The sequence below is a fragment of the Podarcis vaucheri genome (assembly GCF_965113315.1).
Source record: "Podarcis vaucheri genome assembly, chromosome: 8".
Classification (NCBI taxonomy): Eukaryota; Metazoa; Chordata; class Lepidosauria; order Squamata; family Lacertidae; genus Podarcis; species Podarcis vaucheri.
The window spans coordinates 44764200-44790731 of record NC_138766.1 but is presented as its reverse complement, the minus strand read 5'-3'; the positions used below and the strand labels follow the sequence as shown (position 1 = coordinate 44790731).

The following is a 26532-nucleotide window of genomic DNA, read 5'->3' as shown; positions in this document are numbered from 1 at the left end:
TAAGGGGTCTTGTAAATAATGAGAAGTTTGTTGCTTCTGGATATGGAAGGTCACATACAAACTATAAAATGAACCTAGAATGAACACTTTGTAATAGGCTACACAAAATTGTACTGACTCTTGGATATGACCAATTGACTTTAAGAATGCTTTGGTGTGTGTTTGTTTAGTCTAGTAACTGAGTTGACCTGTGGTGCTTTCAGAAGAAAATGTCCCATTTGGGGCTTCTGTTCAGCAGTTTATGGATTTAAAATTGCAGTGTAGTATAATTATTGCCACAAGATGGTGCTGTGGTTTAGACAAAAGTGTGTTGTTTTTACTCTACCCTTCTCTGTGAATGCAGTGAACATGAAAAACTATCTTAAATCAAGATTTATACCTTGCCTTTGGTTCAAAAGATCCTCAATATCTGCTTCTAACAGATTGCAGCAGTGCAGAACTACCCTTCCACCTGCAACTTGTCCTATATATGTTCATAGGTTACATGATGGCATGTATATAAACACATGTTGCCATGGAGATGTCCCACGGGGATGTTGCATTGCACTTCAATTAGCAGAAGACCAGTCTCCATTCAAACTCCAAATAAATGTGTGTATTATACAGCACCAAAATCACATCAGAGAATAAAATAGCCATGCGGCTTGAATTGCCAAAATGGTTACAAAGAATGAAATGGTTAGTTGAGACAATCCCCAGGCATAGATTAAGTGTGTTTCCTGAGTTTCAAAGTGACCTGAGGCTGAGTCAGTATTGAGATTCTTGGAAGTAGCTAGGTATGAGTCCCTAGATACAAATCATAGTCCACTTTCATAGAAGCATCTAAGTGCAACCCTCTGCAGTGCAGGAATCTCAACTAAAGCCTCCGTGACAGATGGCCATTCAACCTCTTCTTAAAAACCTCCAAGGAAGGAGAGTCTCTACCTTCCAAGGTTCTACTGTCAAAACAGTTCTTACCATCATAAAGTTCTTCCTGATGTTTAGTCAGAATCTCCTTGTATCTTGAAGCCATTGGTTCAGGTCATACCCTCTGGAGCAGGAGAAAACAAGGACATTTGCAACTTGGAGGCTCTTGAAAGTGGAAGTACATGAATTGCCTGTCAACGTCTTCAAAGGAAAGCTCAGCATTGACGGTGACCTCATCAGATGTGACATGAATAAGGTATTCAACACCTTGGCCAATGACTTGCACCTCACAGATTTGGGTATGTAGCATGAAGAAATATTGGGCACTGGAAAAATGTTGCAGGGGATCCTGGTCATTCCTTATGGTGCCTGTTTAACTTTTCATTATTATTAAAGTGAAAGATCCCAATCACAGATCTTCCACATCACATGTATTTTAGCCATAAATGAAGTGGCAAAGCCATGAGTGCTTAAAATGTGCATTAAGCCTTAGGAGTACTGTATGAGAAAATTCTTCAGCTTAAAACACCTACAGAGCTTCACAGCTCATGGATATGCCAAGTGCCTTAACGGTTTACTGACTCACTCCAGTTTCCCCCCCCTCTGGCCCTAGTCCTCTCCAAGCAACTGCTTCCAAATGGAACAGCTCCGAAGAAAGAATTATGGTGACTTGCGCTCTGTGCTGGAGCTCACGACACATTTTATTAGAGGTCGCGAGAGAGTGGTTAACCTCCACGTGCCCTTTGATTGTGAATTCCTCAAGCCTGTGTGCAAGAGCAGCACAGCATGTTTATAAGCTTTTGATAGTAAATATATTAACCCTCCCTGCTAGAGGGGGTTTCTCTGTGAAACCTTGGGAATGGCCCCCTAGTCCAAATATCCTACTGTAATGTAAGTTCAAGTATGATTAACTGAAATAATTGTATATTCTACCCCTTCCTCCCTCTCTCCCTGTCACATCTGTTTTGAAATTGCAAATTGTGTAGGAGCCCATCTAACCTGTTACTTGCAGAGCCCTGTGTGTGTGTTTGATGTCAATCCTTTACCACGAGAACACTTACCTTCCTTCATTGAAAGAATCTCATCCTGCTGATTTGAGGTTTTTAAGTGGGACATTGAACACGCATGTCATCCTGTATTGGTATTACAAAGAGACTTGCGCCATCACATAATATATTAGTGGCTTATCTATGTTTGGGCATCAGCAGATGGTGTTATAGCAAGGTATGTTCCCACCCTAAGGGCTAGGGGTGTGCATTTGAATGAGCCATATATAAGCCACAATCCTGTTTTGTTTCAGCATACATTTTGAAGTCTTCTATCCTGCTACTGCTTCTGATTTGTTCTGCTTTATTTTTACTGTATTATTTTTATTGTAGTCAGCTGCCTTCAGTATAGGCCACTATAGAAAGGAGAGGTATTAAATCAGAGACTAAATAAAAATAGATATGAAGAATTGTGTTGCTCTGCTGGGGAGCAGAAGAGAAGCAGTAGTAACATGAAAAATGTGTTTGTAGAGTGTAAGATGACTAATTGCATCCCCAAGCAATTTGTGATTGGGGATTGATGACTTCAGAATATGAAACTTGGAAACCTAAACTCTTAATATATAGCAAAGCCTGGTTTGTATTTCATGGTAAGCCCAAACTGTGGCTTACCTAGAGAGGAATTCATGGTCATTTTGCCCCTCCCTTGTCCTTTTTATTGCCTCACTGCGCTGAGCTAAGCCCATCTTAGTGTGTCATCCTAACACAGCTTCATGCTTAAGCTCTCTCCATTCCTCACTAACCTTAGCTTGGCACTGCAGTAAAAAGGGCTCGTTAGGAGTCAAGCTGCTGTGAGCAATGTTGGCTTGTCAAAGACTAAAACATGAAAGTTTGATATCTGCAGCTATTAAAAGTTCTGCAATTTCAAATGGATAAGAAGGCCAAATTCAGTGCTTTCCAGTCTTGCAATTTGTGAGGGATTGGCTCGTGAATAGCAGAGTCATGACCGCTTGTTAACTCTGCTCCTAGTAGTACTAGGTTGGCTCTTTGTAGGCTATTGTGGATGCGAGACAGAGAGATTAAATCTGGCCATGGCTCATCTGGAACTTGGTTCACTGTTGCAGATAAAACCTAGGCAAGAAGACTTTTGCATCCTGAGGAAATAGATACTGGTTTAAATGATTCTTCCTCCCTTATTGGTACCTTAGCAAGGTTTTTGGGTTTTATTTACTGTGTGGGCTCCAGGGATATGGAGCAGCAGGTTGGTGGAAGATTCATTTGTGGGCCAGCTGTAGGCTGAGTGCCTGTAGGCAGCAGTGCAGCTGCAGGACTCATTAATTATGCTGCCTCAGTAGATTGACCTAGCTTAGCAGGTGGGAGGGATTGACATAATAGGTCAGCCAGCAAGAGGCCAGCCGGGGGCTGGAGTGTATGCATCTCTCACATGGGGCCTGACTCCTGAGCTTCAGTGTGGGTCCTGACTCTACTGGCCAGCTGGAAGCTTTCCGTCGATTCCCGACGCTCCCAATAACAGAACGGGGAGGTACATTATCTTGTTCTTACTATCTTCCTCATGCTGTGTGATTTTGCTTAAATGCTGTACAGTTTTCTATACTATTTAATAGAAGCACTAAACCTCCTTCCATTTGTGTTATGATTGCCATTGAATCCAAAAAGAGCCCTTTTGTTTGGTGAAACAACTGTCTCCCACGCTGGCTGACAAGTTTTAATGTTTTAATGTATGTTGTTCAAGTGTTTTTTTATTGCTGAGATGTGTTTTTCCTAACACTCATTTTATTGTGTTGTACACTGCTTTGGCTGCTGTCCTCATACTACAGAAAACATTTGTTTAACTTTAAAGTAAATAAAATTCATGGGGGTTTCCTGCAATACCATAGCTCCCCACCTTTGGGGAGTAGATAATTTGTTAGCAAACATTTGGGCTTTTAACTCTTATTGCCTTTCTGGCTTGGCCTTCAATACTGGAAAAGTGTGACTATGCTCCAGAAGGATGTATTTATATCCCCTTACTTTATATCCCTTTATTTATATTGGATATTCATGGCCTGTGACCTCTAGGCACCCTTCTGACCTAAAGTCAATAATTTCTTGTCTTCTTTAATGAAAGACTCACAATACAGGAATCTGGAAGTTTTGGTCAAGCAAAAAAAGTCTGGGCTAATCAAAATTAGTTTTAGTTTGGGATTTGCACCAAGTAAACAAGATTAGTTAGTGCCTGATTTATGCACAAGCTAGGTAAGCTTCTCTCCCCCCCCCCGCCGCCCCCCATGGTAGAATTTGTAGACACTCTCTGTGTCTCCAGGGGGAGGGAGTTCCATTGTATACTCCTCCCTTCCCTTACTTGTGCCCTGTGCATGATAAGTAGAAACTTATGATTCTGAGTTAGTGGCAAACCAAGATTAGACTGTTATTTGAGCCTGGTTTGTGGACAAACTTTGGTTTGCACAAACTATAATTTATTGTTTTGGCTAGAAGGGTTTGCAGACTGTGGTTTGATGCTAAACCAGGATTAGGACTTGCTAATGGTATCTAAACCATGGTTTACCAGTTTGCCTGAATGGACACACTTCATGGTATACACAATTACTACAAAATAGTTAGAAGATCTGAACCTGTGTTTGATTTTTTGTGTCACCTATTTATTGACTGTGCAGAAGGAAGCTTACCATTGGACTATATTTGTTTTTATGATAGTCTGAGGCCTGTTCCTAAAAACTAGAAAGAGAAGGCTGTTGATAGAAAGCTACCTAGATCAAGAACAGTAGGAAAGCGGACACTTCCTTAGGGAGTTACAGGCATTATGGCAACCCCCCCTTTGTGGTTTGTATTGTGATTTTTATGAGAGACACATTGTGAATCTCTCTCCCAACTAAATATAGACAGTACATTTATCTTGAACTATTCAACTAACTTTAACATCTCCTGCAAAGAAGGATTGCTTTCTTTAAGCCAAGAGCTGAATTTACTGCCGGGCAATCTGGACAAACTTGCATTCACTCACCTCCAATTCTGTAAGTACTCTAATCTCTGTTCAGGTTCACATGTAATGTACACACACAGAATCAGAGACAGATGCATTTTGAGCCAGAACAATACACCAAGTTTCATGTTGGATTCTCAGACTCATCAAATTGTATAGAGAAGTTTGTAAAAGCTGCCAAAACTTTAGTAAGATTTTGGCAAAAAACCCAAACAAACCAGGAGTAGATTGCTAGATCCATTAGAACAAAGGTCTAGGAGTCAAAGCTCATGGGTTTAGCCTTTTGCTGGCTTTTGTTCTTTCACAAAGATTTTTAACTGCTCGGAATCGCTATTCATCCTTGGGTCAGGAGGAGCACCACAGTGGGTGTCTAACCATTTCCAATTTTTCTGTTTTGTTGCTATGCAATATACCTTAACTCATCAAGGTGCTGACTACTTATTCTCTATGGGCCTTCTAAATTTTGGCTGCTCAGGGATCATAGATTCTTCCTCCTCCCCCCATGTACACATTCTTCTTTCTTGAAAATAAGACACAGTAGCTTTCCTATGCTGCTGTGCAGAGTGGAAAGATGTTGATTTTCATAGCAAGCAAATTTTAATTTTACCATTCAGCAATCCTGGCACTTGATATTTTCTCCAATAGGCTATGTTAAGAACCAGTGGGAAAGGGCAGAATGGTATTGCAGAGTAAGAACCCAATCCTGTGAAGCTTTACTTGAAAGTAGGGCACACTGAATTCAAAGTAGCAGCCAATCCTATGCAAAATTAGTCTAAGTTAACCAATTTATTGTGGCATAAGTGTCCAGGGACTAGAGTTGGTTTCATTTATAGAACAAGTGAGCTCTTGTCCACAAAAGGTTAAGCTATAAACAAGTCTGTTAGTTGTTAAGGCCCCACAAGACACTCTTGTTGACAATAGTCTGGATGCTGTGATGCACAGTTAGTCACACTTCATTCTGTAAGGAATTAGGGGGCATGTGGGTATGATTGCTGATAAGATTATTGAAATCAGATATGAGGGAGACCCATAGCAGTGTACATTTAGGCATCAATGAGCCTAAAACTATTTCAGAACATTAAGAAATCATTGCTCAGATTGGGCCATAGTCACAAGCCCTGTTGCCATAATGTGTGAGATTTTAACAATGGGAGAAGGCAAAGAGGAGGGGTTCCCCTATTTCAGGTGTGAAGTAGCTGTGGCTCTCCAGTTGTGGCTGGTCTACAAGTTCTCTCATCCCTGATGTCTGGTCATGCTGCCTGAGAGTTCAGTCAGCTGAGAGTTGGAAAGCTCTGAGAGTCACCAATTTGAGATATTTGGAGGGCCACAGAGTCACTATCCTTGCCTTAGACTCAGGATTAACTATTCCCTTAAATCAGGCCTAGGCAAACTCTGCCCCCCCCCCGCCCAGATGTTTGAGACTGCGCTTCCCATCATCCCTAGCTAACAGGACCAGATGTCAGGGATGATGGGAATTGTAGTCCCAAACATCTGGGACTATAAATGAAGTCCTCAATATAATTTAATCACAGTAGTATTTCTGGTTTTACATATGCTTTGTAATATAAAACTAGGGAAGTGACAATGTAACCTCAGATTCGCTGTTAAGCAGGGGCCTCCGTGGGGGCAGGAGTTGGGGCAGACACACTGCTACGTGAATCAGGCTCTCCTGTCAACCCATCTTCCCTGGCATGGATTTATGGAACGGCAGCAGAAGATTAGCGAACTTCCATATGGTGTGTATCTGAAGAAGTGTGCATGCACACGAAAGCTCATACCAAGAACTAACTTAGTTGGTCTTTAAGGTGCTACTGGAAGGAATTTTTTTATTTTGCCATATGGTTGTTCCCATAATGCTTCAGTAAGTCATTGTAGGAATGTGAGAATGGCAGGTGGCTTGACTTAGATCATAGTGTTGCTGTTTACCACTGGTAGACTTGCAGGGGTGGTGCAGAGTATGCCAACGGGGGTTGCTTTGCCTGCCCCTCACTAGTCTGAAGTTGGTCCTGTTTCTGAGAGACATCTACTCCTTGAATCTGGTGTTGCCTTTTGACCAAGCACTGGTTACATTTTGCAACCGTATCTATAGTTATCTCACGCAGAACCACGCTTGCGACTCCTATATGATCTGGGAGCTATGGTTTATTTCCTCTAGAGTGATGATGGCAGTGGCAGCATCCAATCACAGATACAGTGGTACCTCGGGTTAAGTACTTAATTCGTTCCGGAGGTCCATTATTAACCTGAAACTGTTCTTAACCTGAAGACCACTTTAGCTAATGGGGCCTCCTGCTGCTGCCACGCCGCCGGAGCACGATTTCTGTTCTCATCCTGAAGCAAAGTTCTTAACCCGAGGTACTATTTCTGGGTTAGCGGAATCTGTAACCTGAAGCATATGTAACCTGAAGCGTATGTAACCCAAGGTACCACTGTATTTCCCTTTTCTGAAAGGAGACATGGTCCTGAAGACATTGCAAGTCAAACGTGAGCTGTGAACGTTGCGTTGAAAATATATAATGAAATAATTATGCATACCACACTCACTGATGAGTAAATTCATTTCATACGCCTAGCACCTGCAGTCTGTCTGGCTGCTGGCTCCTTTACAATTGTGCCTCTAGCCAATTTATACTTAACATATGCTTTTCTATCTACTCCTTTTTATAGAGCAATGGAGATGGCAAATGCAGATGCTCAGAGTCATCTGCTGTTTTGGCTGATGTGTCTGCATACTGAAGCTCTGTTCTCAGAGCAGACATCATACTGTTGTTGGAGAACAAGCCCTGGCTGAAGTTTTTAAATAGCTCTGTAATCTCCAGAGGGCCCATTAATGCTGTCTGATATATTGATTTGGTTACAGTTATTAATAAGAGGCAATTAGGACCTGCAACAAAAAGTTTGCACTGTTCCAGCCAGCCATGGCCACCTCAGTGCTACTCCATTCAGTTTCCCTCTCCTGACAAGTCATCCTGTGGCCACTGAGTGTGGTCATTGGGCTGATTTTGGGGGATCACTCATTCATTAGGGTGTTGTGTTGCTGTCTTTTGTATTTATGCAAGCATTGGGGTCCCAGAGTCTGTTGGCACGTCCCTGTTTTGCATGCCTATTGCTATTTTGGCTATATAAGCAAAGGGACGCGGGTGGCGCTGTGGGTTAAACCACAGAGCCTAGGGCTTGCTGATCAGAAGGTCAGCGGTTCGAATCCCCGTGACGGGGTGAGCTCCCATTGCTTGGTCCCTGCTGCTGCCAACCTAGCAGTTCGAAACCACGTCAAAGTGCAAGTAGATAAACAGGCGGGAAGGTAAACAGCGTTTCCGTGCGCTGCTCTGGTTCCCCAGAAGCGGCTTAGTCATGCTGGCCACATGACCCAGAAGCTGTACGCTGGCTCCCTCGGCCAATAAAGCAAGACGAGCGCCGCAACCCCAGAGTCAGCCACGACTGGACCTAATGGTCAGGGGTCCCTTTACCTTTAAGCAAAGGCTGAACATTAGAAAAGGAAGGGATGGTGAGAATCTCCCTTAAGGGACAAGATTTTTTCCTCATTTTCTTGTCCCCAACCTTTCAAGCATAAGTAGCTACTTTTTATTTAGGGAAAAATCAACAGCCCCTGCTTCACTCGGATCCACATCCACATATGCCAACAGCCATGTTAACGTTTCATCAGAGCAGTTAAGATTTCATGCAGTAAATGACAACAGTTGAGTAGTTTCCCATTATTTCAAATGTTGACAGAAGAAGGAAATACATCCACAACATTATAAATTGTCAGGAAGCAGGAGGAATTTGGGGTTCTGTTCTCACTTGAAGCAGTAAAGCTGGATTTTAACTGTAATGGACAAAATGTTAACAGCTTTCAGTCTTTCATTGGCGTCTGGAGGCTCACCAGATCCTTTGAGTGGTTTATAGCAGTGTCTAAATTAATTGAGCTGGGAGCAGAAAGCCCATTCTGGTCAGGACACAGGAAAACAGCACCCCAGGTGTTTCAATTCAATAGCTTTTCTATTTTAGCAGCAGCAAGCATTCCTAACATCACAGTTTGACACAGCCGACTTTTTAAAAATGCACGTTTTCCATTTGCCCTTGTTCTAAACTCCCAAAAAGTAAAGTACCGGTACCATTGTTAATTATAACTAAGGTCACATTTGCACCAGACATTTAAATCTTTATTATACCATTTGTAGAATCATAGCTTTGATAAAAAATATTGGGAGCTGCTGTTTGTTAAGGATGCTGGGAGTTGTTAGGAGATCCCTATTCCCCTCCCAGACCTACAGTTCCAGAGTATGCTGGGAAAGGGATTGACTGTTAAGTCACACTCAGGGAATCGTACCTTTGGGAAGGGAATCTCCTAACAACTCTCAACACCCTTAACAAACTACAGTTCCCAGGATCCTTTGGGGGAACAGGTCATTTTATCACATCTGGTGTGAATGTCCCCAAGTAGAGAGGTTTTTCCCAGTAGCATAAAAGATATAGCAGGATGTGCTGCTCCTACAGCACAGATCATATTGCTTCAATTCCCATCCCTGTTTTCTGTGTAGTTATGTTACCTGCGTGCTTTGAGTGTAGGCGTTGGCTCAAGAGACCTTGATGAAGAAATGCAACGAAGAATAATAACATTTCTTATATTTCATTGCAGCAAAGTGCTGTGGGTGAATTAGGCAACTGATGGGGGATCTTAGTTCATATGAGCCAATTCTATAATCAGTGGCTAGCTTTTTATGGATAAACTAGGGCTGCTATCTCTGCTTGCTTTGCTTGCCAAACCCCCCTACCCCTGCCCAAAGTGGTTGCTACCAGCTAGAGCTCAGTTGGTTAGAGCATGGTGCTGATAATGCCAAGGCTGCAGGTTTGATTCTCATGAGACAGCTGCATATTCCTGCATTCCAGGGGGTTGGACTAGATGATCCTCAGGGTCCCTTCCAACTCTACAATTCTATATTACTGGAGTTGCAACATGAGTTATTTAAAGGGTGAATAAAAAGGTCTTCATCTGGCACCAAAAAGATGGAGCCAGGCAAAGTTCTATGGGAAGTTTCCAGATGACCTCTCAGAAGCATTCCTTCATTATCTAATTCTGCAAGTGAGGTGGTAGATAACTTTCTCCTCTCCCTTTAACTATACACTAACACTGCACAGTGCAGAAAGCAGCACTCATACCTCAGGGAGCCAGAAATTCAACAATCATTTGGCTGACTGGGGTGGGGTGTTGACATAGCCCTTTTGCTGCCAACATGCCTCACATTTTAGTTTCTGATAAAAGGAAATCAAAAGCCCAACATTCCAGAAATATGAACTTTTCTTTATGAGAGAAAAGAAATCTGGGCTTCTCCGATCTGAGGAATGTGCTGAATAGTACTCCCATACTCTACAGTTCTTGCAACCATCACCAGTGGGCATACTGGCCATATTCACATACAATGCATGTGGTATTCAATTCACTTCTAAGACACCCATAACCTGTGGATGTCTGACTTTTGCCGCATCGATTGCCTGCTGCCTTGAATATCTTACAGTGATCACTTTTACCCCAAAGAGCATATTCTTAATAGTCTGAAAGCCAATGAAGCAGGTCTTGTGTGTGTCCCACAATTGTGCACAGCAATGTCATCATTCTTTTCAGTCCATTAGGCCAACAGATAACTCCCTAGGTTTGGTTTAAGCGAGGTATGTCTAATTTTTTCTGCTGATAGGTTTGGCTTTCACTTCCTGAAATTTCCACAGATGCAGCACAGTAAACTGCTACTAGGGCATCTTTTTGGAACATCTTCCCCCACTCCAGCAAGTATAATTTAGGCTTCCACATGTATAGTGGGATAAATTAAACAAAAAAAATTGAAAGGTCTGCATTTGTTGATTACCAGGTAGCAGTGACTGCAGGTGCTTCCACGCGAGCTACTTAGTCACCGACAGCACATCCCTAACCATATCTATGCTGCAACCATATACCCACTAACCTTGGAGTAAGCCCCATTGAACTCAGTGGAACTTACTTCTGAGTAAGGTAAAGGTAAAGGTACCCCTGCCCGAACGGGCCAGTCTTGACAGACTCTGGGGTTTGTGTGCCCATCTCACATCTATTGGCCGGGGGCCAGCGCTGTCCGGAGACACTTCCGGGTCACGTGGCCAGCGTGACAAAGCTGCATCTGGCGAGCCAGCGCAGCACACGGAACGCCGTTTACCTTCCCGCTGGTAAGCGGTACCTATTTATCTACTTGCACCCGGGGGTGCTTTCGAACTGCTAGGTTGGCAGGCGCTGGGACCGAACGATGGGAGCGCACCCCGCCGCGGGGATTCGAACTGCCGACCTTTCGATCGGCAAGCCCTAGGCGCTGAGGCTTTAACCCACAGCGCCACCCGCGTCCCTACTTCTGAGTAGCCATGGTTTTTTGATTGATCTGCTAGCCACTTTTGAATTGTCATTCTTTGTTCACTGATTTTTTTTTAAAAAAATGCAGAGCACCAAACCTATTCAAGCTGCCTGGAGAGCAAGCTGCTGCCCTGCCGCTGCCGATGTGTAAAGCAGCAGTGGGGCAATAGCTTCCTCTTCCACCTTGTCACCTCCTACTTCTTCCTTGGCCACCCATTCCCTCACTTGATCCCCACCTCCACTTGCCTATACGTTCTATAGTTGCAAAAGTGCTGTGAGCTTGGAAAATCTCTGGAGAAAGCAAGAACAAGGTGAATGAAGGGGCTCCCTGGCCGAAAAGGAAGAAGGCAACAAATGAAGCGTTATCCTGAATGGGGTACCGTATTTTCCGCTCTATAGGATGCACGGACAATAAGACACCTAGTTTGGGGGGAGGAAACAAGAAGAAAAAAATTCTGAACCCCAGAAGCCAGAACAGCAAGAGGGATCTGGCTTCTGGGATAGCCTCTTGCTGTTGTGAAGGCACCCCGCTGCCCTGTGGAGGCTTTGCACAGCTCCATCTGGAACGCAGGTGGAGACCCTACCTGCCCACAGACTGTCTCGCCAGAGTGGTGCATGCTCTAGTTAGCTCCCGCTTGGACTACTCTGTGTGGGGCTACCTTTGAAGGTGACTCGGAAACTGCAATTAATCCAGAATGCGGCAGCTAGACTGGTGACTGGGAGCAACTGCCAAGGCCATATAACACTGGTCCTGAAAGATCTTGATTGGCTCCCAGTAAGTTTCCGAGCACATTTCAAAGTGTTGTTACTGACTTTAAAGCCCTAAACTGCTTCGGTCCTGTATACCTGAAGGAGCGTCTCCACCCCCATCATCCAGCCTTGACACTGAGGTCCAGCGCTGAGGGCCTTCTGGAGGTTTCCTCGCTGCAAGAAGTGTAGTTACAGGGAACCAGGCAGAGGGCCTTCTCGGTAGTGGCGCCCATCCTGTGGAACGCCCTCCTAGCAGATGTCAAGGCAATAAACAACTATTTTAGTTTAAAAAGACAACTGTTTAGGGAAGATTTTAATGTCTGATGCTGTATATTGTTTTTAATATTCAGTGAAAGCCGCCCAGAGTGGCTGGGGAAACCCAGCCAGATGGGCGAGGTATAAATAATAAATGATGATGATGATGATGCCATACTTCACTTACCACAAAAAATAAACCACTAGGAGGTTTTTGTTTTTGTTTTACTACAGTTAAGCAATATATAAATTTAATGAAATAGATAAAAAGTACAATCTTTTGGGAAAGCACATTTGTTGCACAAGACCTCTAAATCAACTTTAATTGCATGTCCCGAATCTGTTAAATATCTGATTGAATCCCACCCAAAACTATCAGCCATCTGTAAGTGCCCTTAGTGCATTGGGTATAAGTTCCTATCCCTTTTCTGAGCTTTTGAGGAGGGAAGGACCTCACTTAACACACCTATGTTGGAACTCAAGCTCAGCATAATTACAGAAGACACTGTCCCTTTCGCTCTGGACATAGTGGTGGGATCATGGAATAAACTAATTTTGGTGCTCATAAATTTTGGTTGCTGCGCTGATGACATCAGTGATTGAAAAATGGCAACAGAGAAGTATTATTGTTAAAAGAAACTTTAATCAAGAAAAAGGCCTTTTCATATCATAATTACATTATACAAAGGGTATTAGTATTTTAACATTTTTTTTGCTAGTCACATTGCCACTGTTTTTTCCACACTGCATTTCAGGCAACAAAATCAAACACTAAACCATAGCTTGACATAGTGCATTCATAGCTTTTTACATGTATTTACAGTTTTAGCTGCAAGGAAAGATGTTGAAAGTGGGATGGATCAATAACCACCAGAATTGAGACACCATGGCATTCCTGCTTTCTTAAAAATCTATTCTGTGCAACATTCTCTTCCAATTAGCCTTATTGATTGTGCCTACACAGCTCAAGTACAGGCACCACCTCACTTGCATGTGTGCCATTTGTGTGCACCTTTTTCATCACCAAAAGGGGGTGGAACAGGGGAATCCCTACTTGTGCTCACCCTGTGTAAGTGGGGATTCCCCTGTACATTATTTTTGTTTAAATGAGAGGCTGGGGCCTAGAGGTACATTAGATAGATAGCTATACGTCCACCCCAAGGTTTGTAGTATCAGATAGAAAGCACACTTCATCACTTTTGGGGACTGACTTGCAATGATCCCCACAGACATTCATGGTGTTTAACCTTACCATGGAAATGAGCTTAAGCCATTCTTGGAGCCATCTTTCTAGAAGTTCTTGCTCTAACAGAAAAAAACCACTTCCATTATTGGATAGTGCTTATCTTCAAGAAATAGTCACCAGGGCTCAGGCATACTTGGATGCCATGCCATTTGCCTGGTCATTAAAGTTTTAATCTTAATGTGATGGGAAAGACTGCAGTTGGTTACTCAGTGGCAAGAGAAAAGCACTCTGCACAAAGTTGGAGGTACTTTATTACTTCACATGTTTCAGGACATGGTCCTGGTACAAATCAAGGCTGATCCCTAGGTGTAATGTATCACAACATTGTTCTAAAAAAACAAGAAGATACATATAATTAATTCTTTGAAAAAAGTTATGCTTTATAAATAACATGCATGTACAGGAGAGATAATCAGACACACAGTTTTCATTCAGTAAGGATTTAAATGTGATTTAAGACTTTAATCTGCTTTGGTGGTTGTGTAGAGCTCAACCATGCTACTTAGAGCCCTATATAGCTTTGATCAGAAAAAGGCAGTAAAGTTTTGGAAGATTCAAATAATCTGCTGTTTCCTATGTCCAGTCCTGTACTGAAGTACACAGCACCTTGAGGACACAGGACACATACAAAGGACTTTTATTTTCTAGCAGATAGCATTTGAGGACTGCACAAATCCTCATGTATTGTTGCAATTTCACTGGGAAGCATTTCCTTTAAAATGATGATTACTGGCCCAAAGTGACAAGTATGGCTTGAGAATGGAGGAGTAATAAATAACTAGCAGAGGTCAAGAAGGCAGAGACATGTTAACAATTACAAAGTCAGCAGGAACTGCAGCACCTTCTGGGGCATTATACTTTAGAAAAAAGATGTCTAAAATGGGAAAGTTTTGAGAGGCTTATAAAATCATGCATAGTGTGCAGTAAGTGGACAGAGAAGTTTTTGTCTCTTTCCTAGTACTAGAACATGAAGCCATTCAATGAAATTGAATGGAAATAGGACAGCCATACATAACACATAACTCATAGCCCATAGAATTTGCAGCCCCAATATGAGGTGATGGCCACTCATTCTGGAGAACTTTAAAATGGAGTATTTAGACAAATTCTTGATAGCTAAACGCAACTGCCCAATTCTGAAGCAAGGTGCTCCTGGATACTAGCTGCTGATGGGCAAACAACAGGGACAAACTCTTCCCTCCATGGCCTACTTGCGAGATTCCTGGAAATGTGAGGTAGGCTGCAATGGTGAAACGGGATGCCTGACTTTTGTCTAAATCTAGCAGGGCCATTCTATACCAGTTAGCTTCTCTATTGGTTCTGTCTTACTAATTTGAATCAAATTCCATAGGGGAGCCATGTTAAATCTCTTGCAGTAAAATAGTAGCAGAGGAAAATGATATTTTTGTTAGCTTTCTGGCACAAGCTTTTATGGACTGCAGCCGTTGTCAGATACATGAAGAATTCTCCTTAAGAAGTAGGCGCATTTAGCTACATAGGTAAAGGGAGGAAAATGTGTAAAAAATGGGAACAAAGGGCCCTGAAACATCTGATTTCTAAGTGAAGTCTAATGTATGCAAGTTTTCATCTTGTGTAAGTTTAGGGTCTGCATATACGGTATTTGTAAACACTTCATGTAAGTCTTTAAAGGACGTTGTTTATGTTGCTTCCGTCAATGGTTTTTTTACAAGGAGAGCTAGACTAACTATGCTTTGTTAGGAAATTATAATAACATTTGAATATGTGTCGAGTCACCATGCGTTTTATTGGTGCAATATCCCAAAGTGGTTTATTTTGGTGTGCACTTCCTAGTGTCAATATGCTAATTTTCACAGTATTGAAATATACCAGCAATGTTTTGATGGAAACAGATCAACTGTGTGGGCATGTCATGTCACAATTTTCTTCTACCTAACATACACCCTAGACTAAAATGTGCAAGTAATTTTACAGTTTCCTGTTCAGTTCCCATCTACCTTCTAGTGACTTGTAACATTATCAAACAATAAATAGTTATGATATTTCAATGATTACTGACAATCTCACTACGTAGACACTTTCAGTTTATAAAAAAAAATCATTCAATGTAAACAAGCATATGAAAAAATACTTCTGAAATGACTTTGCAGCATGTGCTTTATTTGTCAATATGGAGTGAAAACTGCACAGTAAAACCCCTTAGCATACCTTATCCATTCAGTGATTTTTCTGTTGCTGAGAAATTGCATTTTCTAAACCATGTAATGCAAATTACATTACAACACTTAAATGTTCATGCTACACTGTCCTCTGCTAAATAGCCGGTGTTCACCAATAGCAATAATTTAAGAAAAGCCCCTTTTTTTCAAGCTCATTATATATATGTTTTATCATAATTAGGAACTTTAAAAACACATCCTGGACATAAAAATGAGAATTTGCATATGTTAACATTTCTGTATACCTGAAACACTGGAAGGAAATACTAGGTAGAAGTCAGATGGTTTACATTTAAACATCAGTATAGGGTTTCTTTTGCTTCCTACAACATGCTTTCCCCTATTTTGTCTTTAAATGTTTCCAAGAAATCAAAGGCTGGGTTCAAATGAAATGCAAAACCATGATTAATGGTATTCACCGTTTAAAAAAAATCACCATGGTTTTGACCTTTCCAATGTACAACAGTAATACAACAGTTTTAAGCTTCTTGTCCTTTCCCAGCTGGCCAAGACTCAAGCTTCTTAAATTCACTCTAATTTCCATGGTGCAGCAGAGCAATGGCCCTAACTGTGGTTTGTCAATGGTCTGTGAATTCAGACATAACAGCAAACCACAGTCGGCACACACTGTGGTTTGTAAACCAGCTCTAAACTGTGGCTTCAGGTGCTAGTTCGTCAGCTCCCAACCAACCATTGTTTTTGGAGAGGCTTGAGTTCAGATATTAAAACAAACCATAATTTGTTTTGCCAAACATACTATATTTGAACAAGCCAAAGGCATCATAAAGTTCAACTGGCTTATTTAAAAAAATACCTGGCTACTTGGGAGCAATTGGCCCAGCAAAATATTACAACGTTTCACCATAATCATTATTCGTTAGTTAAACTTTTGACAGTTTTTATTTTCCTGAGTAAAGTCACTGATGTTTTCAATGCCTCCTGTTAATTGTTCAAATAAAATAAGGCAGTTAAAGATAATGTCAGTGAAGTTTTTTCCCTTCCAGAAGTACATCTGCAGATCTGGTTTTCTAGAAATGCACATAACAAAGTTGTAATCCATTGTCTTGGATTTTCTAGAACAACTCCTCAGATCACTGCTGCCCCTTGAAAGTGATGCAAAACAGCATATTGCACACCACTCCAGAATAAGTGAGGATCTGATTAATCCAGCTGTGATATCCTTCTTTTTCCTTTGAGAATGAGAGCTGAAGCCCAAGTCAGACATGGATGCAGAATATTTTGTTCACTAAAATGAAAAGCAGATTTCTCTGATGTTAGAGGAGTTGTATTTGAAAACAAGGGCTAGCTTTCTTCATCTTTGATTTTGAAAGGCAGCATATATTTCTAGGGAGCCAAATTGACTCCACAAACAGAAAATTCATTGCTACCTAATTATAAAAGGCTTCCCTCTTAAGAGAATGTTGTGCTTTGTTTTGTTTTTTAAAAAAACGACAACCAGTTGAAGTTATCTTGAATTACAATGCAAATCCCAAAAAGATCAATTTGTTTTTTCTCTAGTCCATTTGATCATAGTCTCTGGGGAGCGGTACAGGAATATTAATTTGGCATATAAATCTTCTTCCAATTCCAGTTCACCAGTCTCCCGCACTAAGAAGATGTCGGTGCACAATTTGAGGATGCGATCTACATTGGGAAGCTCTTCAAACATTATGGAGTGGGAAATCCCACTGAAGAACTCACGGACAAATTTTCCTATTACCAGGACGACTGAAGCATATAATCCCATGATGCTGCAAAACAAGGGGGGGAAAGGTAATTACATTTTAAATCTTTTCACATTTTAAAATATTATCACAGAATTATGAAATGTGGATACTGAGAAGAAAGTAAAACATAAAAATACACCCAATTTGTAATTCACTTTCATTTTAATAGATTAATTCATCCAAATTACTTTTCTTTCCTACCTCACCAAAAAGAAATGTCCCTGTCCTGAGGGAAGTATACAACATAAAGAAAGACTTAGGAAAGACAGAGGCACAAGTAACAGGGGAAGAATACGCAAGTACTATGACACATGCTTGAATGTAGTTTCTGTAAAGGTAAGGATTAGAAGACTTATGCCAGATGTTTACAAAGTCTTTAAAATCTAGGATTGTGGTAGCCTGCCTGTATCAACATGGTTTCATCAAATGAAGGCTTAGCAAGCTTAATGATTAGGAGTAGGGCTGGGAAATATTAGGATTTCAACATCACGATGTATTACCATCCAAACATTGCGGTTTGGTGATACACTGTGATGTTGAAACAAGTTGTTTTGGCCCCAGCTGGCAAGGCATGGGGTGAAACTGCCTCAGCTCTCACTGCGGGAGCTGAGGTGCTTTTACCCCAGTGCCTCGCAGGCCAGGGCCAAGGTGCCTGCTGCTCAGCTGGGAGGCAGAAAAGCTCCCACCCTCCAGCTGAGCAAGCCCCACTGTCTCAGTTGAGGGACAGGCAGCTACGTGCCCCTAAATGGAGAAGTTTAAAGGTGCCACCAGTTCACACAAGCCAGAGGCGAGGTGGGGGCTCCATTACACCTGAGGGAGTTGTCTTTGCTGCGTTGAGGCGGGCGAGCTACTTCTTTCTCCCAGGAAAGAGGCCGCTCACCCTCCCCTCACTGTCCAAAGATGAAAGAGGCACTGCCGACTGAGCTGGACAGGCTCCATTTGCAGTGCTTTCTCTGCCTTTGCCAGCGCAGGCAGTGGGCGAGAAAGAGGCAGCCTGCTTGCCCCCCACTCCCTGAAGGTGGACCAGGTGGCAGTAGCTGCCTTTGCCTGTGTGGGTGCAGTGCCACTTTCCTTGCTCACCCCGGGAGGAAAGATGCAGCCCACCCTCCCAGGCAAAGGCACACAAGCGCATGGAGAGGCTGCCTCTTTCTCCAAGGAAAAGAGATGGCCTGACTCTGCTGGGAGAAGTCTAACAGAGGACCCACCCCCCCACCTCCAGCTTGCGCAAGCCAGAGGCAATGTTAGACTTCATCTGGGCAGTGTGAAGCCTCCTGCTCCCCAGCATACAAGCAGGAGAAGGATCAGGGCTCCCTCAGCTGGTGAGTGGGAGCACTTTAACAGAGCCCCCACCCTGCTGCTGGCTCAGGGGCTCCATAAAACTGCTTGGCTGAGGCAAGGACAGCCGCACGCTCCTTAGCCAGGCAGCTTAAAGAAGTGGAGGGAGGAACAAGCTGTATTGCAGTTTCACTCAGCTGCAGTTTATTTTGTTCCTTGGCCTGCTGGAGGCAGAGGGACTCAGTGGCAGTTCCACCCACAATATACTGCCAAGTGAAGCCATCAGCATGGTCTGCCCCTCATTCTGGCAGATATATTGAAACCCAGTGCTTTTTCCCCCCCTACACCAAAAAGTGCCAGAAAGCACCACCCTCGGAAGGCCCATCTTCCGGCGGCGGGAGGGGGAGAGCTCCTTGTGAGGCAAGGGCAGCCCAAGCCACCTCTTCCTCCCAGGAGTTAGAGGTCACCATGTGCAAAGGTGGCTTCTTTAAACTGCTTCTCTGCAAAGCCCCTCACATGATATTTGTAGAAGATGGTTGCTTACCCATAGCCTGCCAAGAATCCCAGGCTAGGAGGGCTAACTTTGTCACTGAACACAATAAGTTCCAGACTTGTATTTCCTGCTCCCAGAGTTTTTTTAGTCTGGTTTAGAACCCACCACTCAGTTTCATTATGCCTGGACAGTGAAACAGTGATGTCTTCATTTTTTCCATCTACAAAAACCAAACAAACCATTTCGTCAGTATCTCATGTGCAAATTATCTTAATTTCTGCTGTTATCTGAGGAATTTTGCTTCAGCTCCTGTACCCACCCTATACAGGCAGTCATGCTATCTAGACAATAAAGTGTCTGCATCAGGGTGCATTATGAAATAATATTCCTGTTAGAAATGAGCAGTGGATCACTCCATACCTGTCAAGAGCTGCTTTATGGGTTTTGCAACAGAATCACTAGGTGCCTTGATATAGCGTGGATACACTTCATGCAGTATTCTGCAAAAGAAAAATAAATTGAGGGAAATACCAATACAGGGTCATTTGAAATTTGCCTTGGATATAATTTTTACAACATGAAAGTCCTAAACAATGAGACCACAGTCAAGCCTAGGAATTATTCTTCACGGCACTGGATTCTAATGCAGAACTTTCAAAACTTTTCATGTTGGTGTTTGTAGACATGCATTATTTCACAACACAGTAATTCGGTTTTACTAGCAAACTGAAGGTTAAACTAACCCCTTTCCAGCCCCAGGAGAAGTGTTCACATGACACACCAACACACTAGTGTGTCGCAACACAGTTTGGAAAGCTCTGTTTTAATGGAATTTACAGTATTTTTCTGTCAGTAGCTAGCCCTGCCTCCACTAAATATTCTCCACTTAGGGTAGAATGAGGGCCACATGAGAGCTTCAGGTTGCATCTTATTGTATGCATTTCTCAGCATCTCCCTTCCTTTCTACTTTTGCCTCTCTCCCCTTCAGCACCTCATCAGGTGCCTCTGGCCTGCAATAATTCAGCCTTTCTCCAATGGCTAATTGCCAAAGCTGACAACATCAACATCTTCGTTTGGTAGCGCATGTGCATTCACACAGCAGATGGTAGATAGGACTCCTCCCCACTTCATTATAAGAAAGTGCAGAAGGATAAATATAGTTAAATGAGGTGATCTTACTGAAAATCGAAATAACTACAAAATGCCACTTTGGAAATAAGGCAACAGTTTCAACACATTTTTACAGGAGTTGCAATATTGCAATTTTCTTTGCCCAAGTCAGTAATTTGTAGCTCTGCTTATAAGAAAAATCAACATATTAATAAGCATAGAAAATGACTTACACAGGTGCAGGTTGCATTTGGTTGTCCATCATTTTAGCAATAAGTTTTCTTGCTTGCTTTCGTAGGTTGTGACTCTGTTTCTCAGATGCTATTTCTGCTTTTGCTCCAAGGGAGAGGTTTCTTTAAGAAAATGTATGAACAAGAGTAAGGCGGTGCAACAGTTCATGAATGTACAATTGCTCTGACTTTGCTGTATTCAAAATGCCATTCTCACTGGGTGATAGACTATGTCATATTTCTTTGAGAACTAGGAATGAAGGCCAAGACCCAATTCTGACAGACCCCCAGTTCTGCAACAGACAGGAATATGGAGGGCAGGATTCATTACTCCTAGGAAACTTTCTTTCTTTTCATTGTAGGGAATTGCAGGAATTGCTGGCCAAATAGCCAAAAGGCATCTGCACCTCCTTTTAAAAAACAAGGTAGACACAGAGGCAGTCTTAACATGTGAGATCTGCAGGAGGTATGAATGGAGGATCTAGCAATGTGCAGATTCAAGAGCAGAAACAAATCCAATCCGTACATTGGTCAGGATAGTTCAGATTGGGTGAATCCGCATTAGATTTGCTTTTGGGCAAATTACCGCTCCATTACCATTGGCAACTCAATCCTATAATAATAATAATATAATAATAATAATTTATTATTTATACCACGCCCATCTGGCTGGGTTTCCCCAGCCAGTCTGGCCAGCTCCGAACCAAATATTAAAAACACAATACAGTATTAAACATTAAAAACTTTCCTAAACAGGGCTGCCTTCAGATGTCTTTTAAAAGTAAGGCAATTGTTTATTGCCTTGACATCTGATGGGAGGGCATTCCACAGCGCCACTACCAAGAAGGCCCTCTGCCTGGTTCCCTGTAACCTCACTTCTCACAGTGAGGGAACCGCCAGAAGGCCCTTGGCATTGGACCTCAGTGTCCGGGCTGGACAATGAGGGTAGAGATGCTCCTTTAGGTACACTGGACCCGTAACTGCAATGTTTCAAAAATAATTGCCCTGCCCCCTGTTGAACCAACATCTACATCCAAGTACTATCAGAAAACCCAACTGTCTTTTATTTGATGCTAATAATTTTGCTGCACCTAGAATGTCATGATGGGAGACTTTTGTCCTTGCTTCTTTTCATTTTCTAAGAGATGGCAAACAAGTGATCCAGATTTACCACAATTGTACCAGAATGTACATGTTAGGGAGCTCATGGATTTGGCAGGGGGGCTTTTAGCTGGCTCCTAGTGCCAGGGAACCTTAATCAAAGTGATCCCTAAACAATGTTATGTAGGGATTGTGTCAGTCACTAGAGAAACAGCAATAACACTATATGTTAGCAATGAGGCCATACCTTTGAATACTCCATGAAATAACTACAGAAAATTCAGCATTCTCTGCATTGAGCTCATCAATCATTTTTTTCCTGCTGGGAGGGCTGATAGTCCATAAGGAATTTGAATTGCCTTCTAGCTGTGCAACTGTTATATCTTCATTACCATAGTTTTCTAGAAACTGTAGAGCAGCCTAAAAAATAAAAGGAGGAACATGAAGCTTTTATCCCTTTGCCTTCAAATTCTTTTTGGTACTTGTTGCTGGTATCATTCTTCAGTAGCCCACAAAAAGATGGAGGGAGAGGCAGTTTGGAGAAAATATTATGTACTATTACTAAGGCAATAGCTGAATGCAAGGGGAAGTGCTAAATCAGCAAACTTCACCCAGGAAGAGCAAACAACTGCAACACATTTTTTGTCAGTGCAGCATCCTAAAACTTGGCATGTTTTATGCCATGACAAAGATTCTGGTATTACAGGCAGATGGTAATAGCTCTACAGTTAATGCTAGTGCTTTCCACTCAGTATTTTGCCATTACAAAGTATGAAAATTCTATTAATAATAAAATCAGTTGGAAATATGACATGGAGAATCTACCTCACAGAACGCTCATAAAAAATGTCTCGGTTTTTGTCGCTTTAAAACTACAACTACAGTTGCCATGAACCACAGCCTTCACTGTGTTTATTTGTTTGTTTCAAAGCACTTCTAAATCACTTGATACCTTAAAAGTTTAACAGGCACTTAAAAGAAGTAAAATTACTTACTGTATTAGAGCGAAAACTGTTTAGGAAACTTTTATATTCTGTTGATGTCATATTTTTTAGTTGACTCTGCTGAGCACTCATAGTAAAAATAGGCTGGAGAGTAAGAACACAGAGTTTAATAACAGAATCAGGATTGTTTTTTAAAAAGAATCAAAATTCAAGGCATTTATCGAGGCAGCCAACCTTCTCTGAACCAGCTATGTCCTTAGGGCTGGTCCAGATTGTGGAGCTCACTGAACACTGATTTTACACACACTGCAGCAACTGGGAGAATTCCTCAGTGCCAGGAAGAATATACAAGGTGGGCATTCCACACTCACTCATATTTCACAGAAATCACATATCTTGCCTTCTAGGAGGGCTAAGAGACTTGAGTGTTTGTTTTTTTAAATGAAAAAACCCAGGGGCAGCAGTAAGAGCCTTCACAGCCATGGGCACTGGGCTGACAACTCCTGACATACATTTATATAAGGGATGTTTAGTATTTAAAGGAAACAGATGAAGGGAAAGCTGACATTTTAGTTTCTTATTCATACCTGATAACCTCCCAAAGTTATTGTAATGGATACATCAAGAGGTTTATTTGTGACGCCTGCAACAGATTTAATTAGAGACATGAAGAGCAGAGGGAACCAAACGATGCAAATCAGCAAGACGATAATCATGCCACCCATTCCGTATTTCACAACCTTCTTCTTCTTCTGGCCCCTTGGCTGTGGATATCGCTGTAATTAGCAATATAAAACATTAGACTATATTGCGCTTTTCTAGAATTTTTAAACATTTTACTTTTGGATTTTATGAGCAATCTTCTAAACTCAGAACCTTATTTCAGTATTTTTTTAAAAAAATATGCTATATGTTTACAAGCATCTCCCAAAATTTAGTGTATACTTATTTTAGCCATATATATATTTCATATTTCAAGGAGCCATAAGCCCCTGTCTTGCCACCCATATTTAATCATTTAAATGTTATTAGAAGGCTGCAGCTTGCAGGATAGGTTGGTCACCATTAAGAAAACCATTATCATCCAAGGATGGGGGTGGACAGTGAGCTGGAAACATCTTAAACTAAGTACCTAGTATAATAGCATAAGGCATCATAAACCACAACTTGTTTTGCATAGGATAGCAATGAGTTTGATGTAAAAAGCCCTTTGCAGTACCTTGTCTTAATCTATCTGGGTAGATTTCTAGCCAGGTTTTTAGGGCTATTCCTTCAGTGATTGCTTTGGGCCTATTTTCAGAATCACTTCAGCATATGGCAGCCACAGGAAACAACCATTTGTGCATCCTGAATATATTCTGTCATGCAGTGAATTCAGCTTTTGGCATTCCACCCACATGTTGGAGTCTGCAGTGGCATACTAAAGTCTAAGGTAGTACAGGGCTATGGTAGTATATTTCTAGTTCAGCATGTACCAATATCTGCTAACATTCAACACAGGCTGTTTTTTGGGCATCAAGCCCAGAAGCAGTTGTGAGAACAGGCCTTTAGACAGTCCCTGGGTCTATCAGTTGAGGAAGAGGAGTTATTAAATTAGACACCATAACTCATAAAAAAGGTGATGGTGGGGTTACTGTAATCTTAAAAAAAAAAAAGCGAAAAGGAAATAAACTGGACATACAGGAATTTACAGGATTGGCCTATACTGGCTCAAAAAAGCTAACAATGCATGCAAAATACTGATTGCATGCCAAAAATAATAAATTAGAGTTGCAAACTAATTCCTACTGAAGTCAGTGGCAACATTTCAAGTGCTTTTAATGGATCTGGAGTGCACCCATAGTTGAAATGTTGCAGTGGTCCATTTAGAAGCTATTTCCTACAGTTCACATGAATTTATGTTGAACAGTTCTGCTTTTGGTTAAGAGTTCCTGTTTCAGGTAAGTAAATAAGGAACTTTTTAGACCATTGCATTTGAACCAGGTTCAGCTGTTATAACTTTTTATGCCCTTGTCCTAAATTCTTAGTTGTTTTTTTTAAAACTACTATGAAATTTAAGACTTCTGAAAAGAAGAGCTGAAATAACTTAATGTTTTCTGGGACCCTTCAGTTTTAATTCTTGTCAGGCTTTTAAACCATCTCTGGAATATGTGTATACAATTCCAGGTTTACATTTGCAGACACAATTGTCTATTTATATGTGAACGTACCTGAAAGAAAATTAGATGAGCACAAAACTACTTGAAACACCATCAGTGTAAGATCATAAGATCCCTATTGGATCGTACTGGTAAGATCACGAGAAGAATGGCACCTTAAAATATTAGAATACATAGAATTTGCCAGCATGACAAATAGATTGAGATATAAAGATGATAAGGATTTAAAAGAGGTTTGGACATTGTGTATAGATTATATGGAAAGATATTGCAATAAGAAAATAATCATAACAGGCGGACAAAAAATACTCTGCAGTAGAGGTTACAACGTGGGATAGTGTAAGTAAGGTAATGAAAACAACTTAGTATAGTAAGAAAACACAATTGAAAAGATAGCAGATAGGAAACCAGGGAAAGAATGGAAGGAGAGTAAAGGTTAAGGTTTATAATAGTGAAACAAATTGGAGAAATAAGTTATGTTACCATTGATATTAATATATTTGTTATTTTTCTTTCTTATTATCCTATGTATGACTGTAACACAGTATGCATTGATGATATGATAAAACAGAAAAGCAAATAATTTTATTTTTCTTCAAGAAAAGATCCCTATTGGGTCAAACCAAAGGCCCATCTAGTCCAACATCTTGTTCTCACAGTAACCAACCAGATGCCTATGGAAAGGACAGGAGTGCAACAGAACTTTCCCATTTGTGACCCCCACAGGCATTCTCTAGCCATCATGACTAGTAACCACTGACAGCCTTATGATTTGTCTAATCCCTTTTACAGCAGGACATGGTTGGTAGTCGTCACTACATCTTGTGGTAGGGTAGTGAATTCCATAGCTTAGCTATGTGCTGGGTGAAGAAGTACTTTTTATCTATCTTGAATCTTCCAACATCCCAACACACAGCTTCACTAGATGACCCCAGGATCTAGTACTATGAGAGAGATAAAGCATTTCTCCCTATTCACTTTCTCTGCACCATACATGTTTTTACACATTCATCTTGTCGGTCTTTACCTGCCTCTTTTCAAAGCAAAAAACTCCAAAAATTGCTATCAGTGGCTAATAATAAATCTATGGCTCTCAATGGCTTCCAGCCAAGATGGCTATGCTCTGCCTGCATGTTTGGAGCCTTTATGCTTCTGAATACCACAGGAAGGGAGAGTGCTCTCGTGCTTGGATCCTGCTTTTGGGTTTCACACAGACATCTGGCTGGCCACTGTGATAACATTATGGTGGACTACATGGGTCACTGGCCTGATCGATCCAGCAGGCTCTTCACATAAGAAGAATCTAAGAACCCAAAGTTCTTAGGTTCTTATTATAACTTTTCATAAGGGAGTTGCTGTAGTCCTGTAATCATTTTTGATTACCCTTTTCTGAATCTTTTCCACCTACACAATCTCTCTGTGCAGAGTGATACCATCACAGATTTGTATAAAGGCATGATCTTGAGATATGAATTTTCTATCTTGTGCTTCTTCAAGATCTTACACTATGATCTATGCCCTCATAAAACATTTAATGAAAATAAATGGGGTTTTTTATTTTTTAAAAAATATTACCTTTTCAGACTCTCGCCAGCACTTTAGGATGAATATATGAGCATAAATATCTTCAACACAGATCCAGCTAGAGAGGCTTAATGTGGTATCTGTCCAAACCCAGTCCATTACTGCCCTCAGCTCAGTTAAGAATGGTACCAAGCGGAATCTAGACAAAGAGAAATAATCACCGGTGAAGGTTCTGTTTTAACTGAAGAATATTAAAT

General features: G+C 41.5%; 1 protein-coding gene and 1 long non-coding RNA gene across 6 annotated transcripts in view; one reads left to right on the top strand and one right to left on the bottom strand.

Moving 5' to 3' along the window:
- Nucleotides 1-911: 911 nt before the first annotated feature.
- Nucleotides 912-26401, top strand: LOC309539114. Its single transcript, XR_014222700.1, has 3 exons — nucleotides 912-1162; nucleotides 17304-17485; nucleotides 26335-26401. It is a non-coding gene; the product is annotated as an uncharacterized lncRNA (long non-coding RNA).
- The window catches only part of PIEZO2 (piezo type mechanosensitive ion channel component 2), a 211056-nt gene continuing 197415 nt past the window's right edge, over nucleotides 12892-26532 (bottom strand). For all 5 annotated transcript variants that reach the window (XM_082234898.1, XM_082234901.1, XM_082234902.1 and 2 more), the window contains 8 exons: nucleotides 26327-26474; nucleotides 23180-23368; nucleotides 22644-22736; nucleotides 21896-22068; nucleotides 20551-20670; nucleotides 19628-19707; nucleotides 19259-19427; nucleotides 12892-17463 (listed from right to left, as the gene is read on the bottom strand). In XM_082234898.1, coding sequence (XP_082091024.1) covers nucleotides 17211-17463; nucleotides 19259-19427; nucleotides 19628-19707; nucleotides 20551-20670; nucleotides 21896-22068; nucleotides 22644-22736; nucleotides 23180-23368; nucleotides 26327-26474 — 1225 coding nt within the window. In that variant the 3' untranslated portion in view covers nucleotides 12892-17210. The remainder of the gene's footprint in view (nucleotides 17464-19258; nucleotides 19428-19627; nucleotides 19708-20550; nucleotides 20671-21895; nucleotides 22069-22643; nucleotides 22737-23179; nucleotides 23369-26326; nucleotides 26475-26532) is intronic.